This window comes from Uranotaenia lowii, chromosome 2, assembly GCF_029784155.1.
Source record: "Uranotaenia lowii strain MFRU-FL chromosome 2, ASM2978415v1, whole genome shotgun sequence".
Lineage (NCBI taxonomy): Eukaryota > Metazoa > Arthropoda > Insecta > Diptera > Culicidae > Uranotaenia > Uranotaenia lowii.
In genome coordinates this window covers 424,913,998-424,923,252 of record NC_073692.1, presented here as the reverse complement: position 1 = coordinate 424,923,252, position 9,255 = coordinate 424,913,998, and the positions used below count along the sequence as shown (strand labels likewise).

Below are 9,255 nucleotides of genomic sequence, written 5' to 3'. Positions count from 1 at the left end.
CAAGACAAAAAAACTAAGAATCTTTTTAATCGACAAACTTGACTGATTCTTGCTACAAAATTTTTAAATAATTGTGAAAGATATTCCACTATCGATTAGCTAGAATTCAGGTTATTCATCAAATCTCGTAAATTTTCCTTTTGTGATAATTTTCCTACTGTTTGCGAACCGAAAATTCCAAATGACGAGAGTTCTAACATAGAACATTTAGATTCTTATCGTAGCATTTCTTTAATGCAAATGTTTCGTTTTATAGATTCATTGTCTTTTTAGAAAGAAAAAAAAATTAAGTTCAAGCCATATATCAAGGTTAAACTTTCAAATTTCTTGCTCAATCTGGTCCATTTTTTTCCAATTTAGATCGTGTTAATTCTTTGTAATTAAGCACTTTTTATTGACTTTGGGAATGCATGGGATATTCTAGCGTTTCCCGAGAAACGAGAATTCCCGATTTTCTTATTTTCATTCTCGGGAATTCCCGGTGGGGAAATCAATATATTGGCGAAGCTTTCATGTATGGATTCTAGATATTTTCATTTTGGAATATCAAACACTTTACTTACCATTACTTTTGTTAAATTTCATAGCAATAAAACAAATAATAAAATGAACGATTTATCTAAGACGCCAAAGACTAAGTCCCTTAAGTTTTATTTGTCAAAATAGGAATATTCTTTACTGTTCTATTGAAACACAAGTGCGAATAGTTTTCATTTGTAGTTAATTTTTTCGTTTTATTTCGCCTATATACAATCTAGTATAATTTCAACATTTTCAAAAACACTAATAAGTCTTATCATCTTCTTCGCCATCATCATCGTCTTCCTACTCAGGATTAAGCTTTGGGAAAATTGAAACATCATTCATTCACTCTGTGTTTCTGTCTGTCAAATTATGCGCACCGCAACACATTTCGATCACACATTTGTCTTGCCAGGAAAACTACCGCAAATCGAGAAACCTACTTATCAAACATATGGCTCAACGCTGTTAAACTTCCTGCCTGGAATGGATTTTCCATTAATCATTGCGCTAAAAAGATTGTTTTCGGTGCCTTCTCAATGGTAGTCTCATTATTGTGGCGAAGTCGGAAAACCGCTAAATCAAATTTCCAGAATCTGACCTACCTTAGTAACTCTTTAGACCTGTTTATAGCTGTTTGGGTGTGTATGTTTGTAGCGTGTTGCTGTTACGAATGTGTTTCTTAAACACTGCATCATAAATGCAGGAAGGTTGTTGTTGTTGTTGTTGTTGTTGATTCTTGACAATAATGTCCCCTAAATGCTGTTCTCGGCTGATGGGATTTTTTGCTTCCTGTTGTTATTTTTTCTCGTTCAAAAAGTATCTCTCTCTTCTGTCTGGAATTTAGTTTCCTACCACAAAGTGGGGCCTCAACCTCAACTATACTGACAACAACTTCTTGACTTGACTCGGTTTTGTGTTTGGTATTACAGTTTTATCCGTAACTTCTTTTTGCATCATCTTTGAGGAGGGCTCTGGTGCAGCAAACGAGAGCAAGAAAAAAAGTCCTACTGCTAAACCTTTCATTCCCTAACTGCCTGCCTTACGGTTATAATATCTTCTGGAGGTCTTCTGGAGGTCTCAGAAACGGATGAAGGGGGTTTGAAGAGTATAAATAATAACAGTAATAAGCGCAAAAATAAATGGAAAATGTGTACAAAAACAGAAACCTTGCTTCCCGCTTCGGGTTTTGCAAACGTGTGGTGCGGTGTAGCTCCCTGTCCAGGCAAACGGTTCCCTTCTTTCTTCGATGGACGGATTCTGGACCGCAGGAAAAACTTGGCCGATGCGCTGTTTGCATTGCATGGTGTTGTATAACATTTCTTCCCCACCGCGCCGCGCCATCTGTCTGTCGTTGTTGCTTCAGGTTAATCGTTGAAAGAGGGAGGTTCGTCGCTTGGCCGTTCGCGTCACTCGTTGAAGTCACTTGATCGTCGAAGGTATAGCGTGACTCCTGCTGCCTGGCTGATGTGTGTAAGTGGAACGGCGGTAATTGTTGACCATTCCACCTCGTGGTCACACACTGTCACTGCACTCGACTAGGGGGCTTTGGGGCCAGGGTTGCTGGTCTTGAACCATCCCCGGGACAGGTATTCGATCGATCTTGAACGGAGGAAAAACCGCAGAAAAAACACAACATCAACAACATCAGCAACATTGGTCATTGTTGAGTCCGGAGTCGCCGAAGAGTTGCAAAACGGAGCACACACGTTGATTATGCTGATGATGATCGTGTAATAAAGCTTTGACCAGATGACCATGGCCAGTGTCGCGACGAACCCCGTTTGGTGGCCACTTGTCAACCGTATCATGACTACTGGACCAGTTGTGGAATGGCCTCTTAGCTCTAGGTGCTGAACTGATTCCTAGAGACCTCGGGAACTTGTAGTTGGCGGTTGGCGAGGAGGTGGGATGTTACTATCATTATTAAATAGCGACCGGACCCCGGCTCGGTTTCTTCGCTGTTTGCCACAGTCTTGCATTTTTCTTTCAGCTTTCGTTACACTCGGTAGCTCGGGGACAGTGACAATATTTTTTTTTCCTTTTCTTCATTTTTTTAACAAAACAACTATTCGCGGAAACACTGTAGACAGCAGCATTGGAACGATGGGGCACATTTTTTACTTTTTTTTCTCCCTGTCTTCTCACTGTCAACCGCTTGTCTTCCACAATTATCGATGTAACAATTATTTCCGAGATCGTTGAAAGAAGGAAAAAAACCCGGAGCTTATCTTTTCTTTTTCTCCTTACTGGGTTCCAAACAAATAACAACCTGCACTCCAGCAAACCATTCAGTCAGTGAGTGATAGCACATGAATTTGCATTTGATTTGTGTTTGTCATTGCCCCCAGGCTTCCCACCAACCATGATGTACTTGCTGCTGTTGTGTTAACACATGTTGCTTTCAACCCGAGAGAAGTTTTTTTCGTTTTCACCCCAACAGAAACTCTCTCCTCGTACTTTTTTTTGTGCTCAGACTAAGCTTCACCTAGATAACTGGAGCTTCATTAACTACTACTTCTTTCTTCAATCACACCGGTTGCTCGCTTCCTGCTGCCATTTGCTTCTCTTCTCGCCGTTGTTGGAGTATTGAATCGGCTGGTTGATTCAAGATTTTATTGCGGTGCCACAAGTTGACATTGACGATGATAGTTGACACTCGTTTGCTTGGGTCGGTCGGTCTCTTCCCAGGACACAACAATGGTTCCGCGGTCTTCATCCAAGCGGATTAGAAACAGGGTGAAACCCGACAGTCGAGAGACCAAAGCCAAACCCGAACGTCGTTGATTGTGTCACTTGTTCTACTTTTTCGTTCCCAGTTTACGTTTTCCCCAATAAGCCGCGCCGTGATCACACATTCGTACTCGTGCTTGGCGCTTTTTTTTGCTTGTTTCTTCTTTTTTGGACTATGTACAACTCTTAAGACGGACGACTCACTTTAGTGCCGCTCCCAGTACGGACGACCCATATCATTAATTAGGCTGACTTAACGTTATAATATCACATTTGTTTCGCGTTTTTTTCTTGTTTAACCGATAAATTTCATTTCATTTTTTGCTAAAATTCACTAATCAGTACTTGGTTCTACTACTATTCACAGGAATGTACACAATTTGTTGTCCACCCCTTTTCGGCGGTTTTACACACTAGTAGGATCACGTATCACACACACTCTGGTGGGCTTTGACTCGATCAGATGTGGATCCCCACCGTTCGGGGAGAATTATTGCCTCGGCTCTGGTCCTGACCGGCTGCTCCTCCCCTCAGAAGTTGCGGTGGAGGTTGCGGTTGCTGGGCCAGTCCCGGCAGCGGAAGTGGTTGTTGCTGCAGCGAAGGCCTCGGATCGGGTTGTGGTGGCTGATTCTGTTGAGCTTGCTGCTGCTGCTGTTGCTGCAACATGATCAACTGGTTATTGGCCCGATTGTTTGGCGTCCGGCTGAGCTGGTAGTTGTTTCGGATGTTTGAGTGAGTCATGTTGATGGGCGGGTGCTGCGGCCTTCGCCTCTGGTTGTTCGGCACATCTGGCAGCGCAAATCGAAGCTTCTCCCAGAACAACTTATCACCCCACTGAAGGTAGGTGTTGGTTTTCAGATACAACCGGATGTCCGGATCCAAATCTTTCTGCGGCACCTCGCCTAGCAGGATTACTATTAACCGTCTTCGGCGATCACGTAGAACCTGATGGTGAGCTGATTTGAACTCAAACCGACACCATTCGGATTTGATGAAGTTTTCGGACAGGACCATGATGGTCCTCCTAGAAGATTCCACAGCCTGAACGATTGTGTCGGCAATATATGCACCAACAGGGAAGTCCCGATAGTGCAAGCACAATTTATAGGAAGGATCGCCATTTTCCAGCATCGGTGCCAGCTCTTCAGCAACAAACGCCTCATCTTTGGAACTGTACGAAACAAACGCATCAAACAGTTTGTCCCGTTCGTTCTTGTCCATATCGGAGTTCCCGTAGAACAACCGAATGCCAAATCTCGAATGGAACCAGACACGCATCTCCTGTCGAAACACGAACACAATCAGCATCAGAATGATGATCACCGAGAAGCCACAGAGTGCAGCCACCAGCAGCGGGATATAGCTTTCGATTGGCGGAGGCGATAAAACCGTCTTGCGCGATGTCAAGTTTCCGTTGATGATGTTATCGAGTGGAACAGCACCACTGCACGGTGTCGTACTGTTGTCCAAATAAATCAAGAAACCCTGTGGCTCCGTGCCCTCACCGGCACCCGGAATCCTTTTCCCTCCGACATCCCGGCTCAAGCTTCCATTCTGCTGCGAAGATCCAATCGCCAGGGCCGTGTCATTGCTGCCCGGCGTGAGCGTTATTGTACACTTTATTTTCAGCTTATCTCGAACAAAATCAAACGTCCTGAGATACTCGCGGAATTTTTCGACGTACTCGCAGTCACAGGACCACGGATTCGATGCCAACCGCACATCCGACAACTGTTTCGGCAGATACCACATATTAAATTCCACTATCCGATTGTGATCCAATCGCAGCATCCTCAGGCTATGCAGATGATCGAAGGTATGATTTGCGATCGTCGTAATCTTATTGTACTGCAGCATCAGCTCCTTCAACCGCTCCAATCCGATAAACTCAAATCCGTTCAGTTCTTCGATTTGATTGTGATCCAACTGCAGCAGCTCCAGCTCCTTCAGGCCATAAAACGTCCTATTGCTGATCATCTCAATGTTGCTGTTATTCAAAAACAAAATCTTCAGCTTCTTGCGACCCAGAAAAACATGACTATTCAGCGTCTTGAAGTTGTTCCCGTCCAGATAGATTTGAGTCGAGTCCATAGGCATCTGATCCGGCAGCTTCTCATCGTATCCTGCCCTGGAGCAATCCACGACATTCGACGTCCAGCTCTGATCATGATAACAGGTACACCTCGATGGACACTCCATCTTGCAATCGCACGCGTAAAAGTCGCAACAATGACACAACGCATGACAGTGCGATTCGTACTTGCACAGGAACTGATTCGGCAGCGCTTCCACCAATGGCACGTACGTCCTCCCTCGATTATAAAGCAATTTACAATAAATACTATCCAAATCCATCAGCTTCGGTTGCGTCCGCGAGTCCACATTATTTTTCTGCAGCCAATTCAAATTGCAATCACACTGATACGGATTGCCACCGATATAAAACTCCGGCAGCGGCTTATCATCCGGAACCGCCGATATCCTCAGCGCATTCGGATCCAAAGTCGTTATCTTATTCCCGAACAAATCAACCCTGGTCAGATTCGGTTTCTTAAAGAAAGTATACGACTGAACCTTGGAAATCAAATTATCATTCAAATACAACAGCTCCACACTGTTCGGTATCGCACTGCCGGTGATCTCGGTCAGCTGATTGGAGCTAGCATCTATCGTGCTCAACGCCAGCTGGCTCTCGATCTCAAAGTAGTTTCCCAGCTCCGCGATTTTATTCGCGTGGATGTCCAGCCACTGCAGCCCGACCGGTATCAGCGCGTAATCAAACACCTCCAGATGGTTATCCGATATGTTGAGCCACACCAAATTCGGAAGCTTGGTGAAAAGGCCGGCGATCTCGGTCAGATAATTGCCATCGAGGCGGATCGCCTGCAGGTTTGTGTTGTTGTCGAAACTGGCCGGCTCGACCCGTTTCAGTCTATTTTTAGACAGGTTTAGAATTTGCAGTGACTTCATCGCGTCGAATGTTCCCTTGCGGATCTGTTCGATGTTGTTTTCGGTTAGCCGGAGCCCGTACATGTGGACCATTTCGCGAAAGCTCGCGTTATCGATGTTGCTTATGTGGTTTTCCCCGAGATCTAGGGTTCTCAGCAGAGGTACATCATACAGAGCTTCCGGAACTTGAAGCAGTTTGTTCCCGTTCAGATGTAGATCGTGAAGAGTGGAAATGTTTTTGAATGCCACTCGATCTATTCGAGAGATCCGATTGTAATCTAGCGATAACAGCGACAGTCGACTCATGCCTTGAAATGTGAAGTACTCGATATTCGAAAGCCGGTTATTTGAAATGACTAGGGTATGGAGTGTGTTCAATTCCGAAAATGTGCCTTCCGGAATGGTTTCGATGAAATTGTCCTGTAGCCGAAGAATTTGCAATCCTAACAAATCTCTAAAAATGGATGACTCTAGTTTTGAGATTTTGTTGTTGGCAAGATCGAGGAGAATCAACCTCGAGAGGCCTTTGAAGGTGGCCGAATTAACCCATTCCGAGGTGAGTTCATTATTGGATAGGTCCAAAACCAGTAACTGCTGGAGTTCACTGAAGATCCCTGGAGCAAGTACGTTGATGCTATTGTTTTGCAGGTAGATCTCCTTGATATGTTTCGCCTCGGAGAAAAGCTCCGGTGGAAGGTTGGATAATCGATTCAGGGATATATCCAGTTTCGATAGCGATATTAATCCTTCCAGGGCTCGATCAGCGATGAAGTTGAGCCCATTGTTTTGCAATCGAAGTTCGGTTAACTTTCCTAAACCGGAAAAGATTGCCGGTGGCAGATTGTCGATGTTGTTATGCGAGAGATCCAGAACCGTGATTGCTCCTCCGCATCTTTTCGTTAGTCTAGTGCTAAGCGATGCACTAAAATGAAACACGGATAAGTCTCGTATCCGGTTTTGCGTAACATTAAGATACTCCAGCTTCGTCAACGGACAAATCATTCCATCGGGCAAGGACCACATATTGTTGTGGCTCAGATCTAATCGCTCCAACTTTGACAGCTCAGAATTTATAACATGAGGCGCTATTTCCAGACTGACTGAGGACCAATCTGTGTTGTGCGTTCGCAGTGTCAAATTGGTAAGCTCCTTGAGTCCCCGGAATGCCCCCTCACTAAGATTAGCTATCTTGCAGTACTCGACCGAAAGGGATCGCAGCTCGGATAGCTGTCGGAAGCTACCCGGACTGATGCTGGATTGAAAGAATAGTCCATCGTTGCACTGCAACCGCAACCGGACTGTGTTTTCCGGATGCAGAACACTAAAGTTGGTATTTTCCAGTTCACTATTGATAGTTCTAAGTCTACACACTAACGTCAGATCATCTTCACTGTAGCCGGACCACCGGCATTCGTCTGGGGCCTGCGCTAGTAGCGATTTGCTAAGCGATGCACCCAGAACACCAAAAATGGTGCCAAACAGGACCGACAGCAAGGCCGGTGAGGAACGCATTTTCGTGGGCTGGCAATTTTGGCTGATTGCGACACACCGCGGAGGGAAACCCTCAGGTGTTACTACACTCTATAGATCGATTCCAATTCGCGATCGCACCCAAACAGCTTGCTGCTTAACCCAGCCTCCGAATGTTGCACTTAATCTTCAACTAATTTGAACAGCACCGCCGCCGTATTTGCTCCGAACATGTCTGATTAAATAATTGTTTCTCTGTTTGTTTTACACTGTCTTTCTTCGTGGGTCCACTTGAAAACAACAAAACCATAATACTTCTGCTCCCAGGTAAGATTCAATGTATGTTTTGATACCGACTGATGATTGTTTGCGGTACGTTTTCTTCACCTGAACGACTTTTATCAACGTTAAAAGAGGCGAATAAATTTCACTTCACATTATCTTATTTTCTTATCAATTTATTTTCCCAGTTGCACTCTCCAATCTCCTTCTTCTTCTCATTCCCGCTTCAGGAGATCACCAATGAAAAACGCCCAGATCGGTGAATCCTTTTTCCATTTTCTTCCATTGCCGTCGCTCTCTTCACTTCCAAAATAACAACAAAAACACCCCACGATGCGCCTTGTTTCTTCGCTCCAGGTCTCGGAAGGCCACCGCGTCCACTTTTTTTCTGTTCTCTTCTTGAAAATTAGATGATCCTGATAAAATAATCCATAAAAGTTGCTCGTAAATTTAAATTTACTGTCGCGATAAAGCCCGAGTAATCCAATTTTGTTCTTCTGCGACGCGCTCCAAAACCCGATCTAGTCAATGGGTGCTGCGCAACTTCCAGCGGCCAAGATGCGTGAAAGCGGCGGATTGCGTTGGCCGTTTCGATCTAGTTTTGCGCAACCCAGATCACGTTGATCACTCACCGGGAGGGATCGACACTACTTTGCACGGCACTTGTAATCAATCGCTAGTCGCGCTCAACTCACGCAATTTTTTTTATTCTGGACTCCAAAACACCAACTCTCGAATCTTCGGTTCTACGAGTGTGAGTGTGATGTGTTTTGCTGCACGTTGCCCCACTAACAGGAACAGAAAAAAATACTATGCACAACAAAAAATCTTCGACTCGATCCGGCCGACGAAGCGCTAAGGTACAAACGCGTGCGATTCTTGCAAAGTCAACTCGTAAACTGAGCATTCGACGGGAGATCCACCTGGCTGATCACCCGTTTGAGTCGTATTTTGTGGCTTTCAGGAAAAACACCGTTGCTGGATCACCTTCCCTAGGTTACGATCGAGCCCTTCTCGCTCAGGTTGGTTGATTGGTAACTGGTTTTCTTTTCTCTCAACTGAGAGAGGGAGCGAAAAAAGAGCACAGAATGAGCGGAAAGCTAAAGCTCAACTCCTAAAAGAAGTGAAAAACGAAGTTCTAGTGAAGGCAGGAAAAAAGAACACCATGGCACCCAATTAAAACTGGTTCCGCTTGCACAAAAGAGGTTTCTCTTACCTACCTGTCTTTGAGCGGTTTTTTATGCTCTTGGGATTTTTCTCCTTTGCAGCGAATGCTGCTGAGAGGGTTGTTGGATCGGT

At 44.8% G+C, this 9,255-nt stretch overlaps 1 protein-coding gene across 1 annotated transcript; it reads right to left on the bottom strand.

Moving 5' to 3' along the window:
* Positions 1-707: 707 nt before the first annotated feature.
* LOC129747136 (toll-like receptor Tollo) lies at positions 708-8,835 on the bottom strand. Its single transcript, XM_055741175.1, has one exon. It carries the CDS (start codon positions 7,714-7,716, stop codon positions 3,715-3,717), a length of 4,002 nt encoding a protein of 1,333 aa, XP_055597150.1. The 5' UTR covers positions 7,717-8,835; the 3' UTR covers positions 708-3,714.
* Positions 8,836-9,255: the final 420 nt, after the last annotated feature.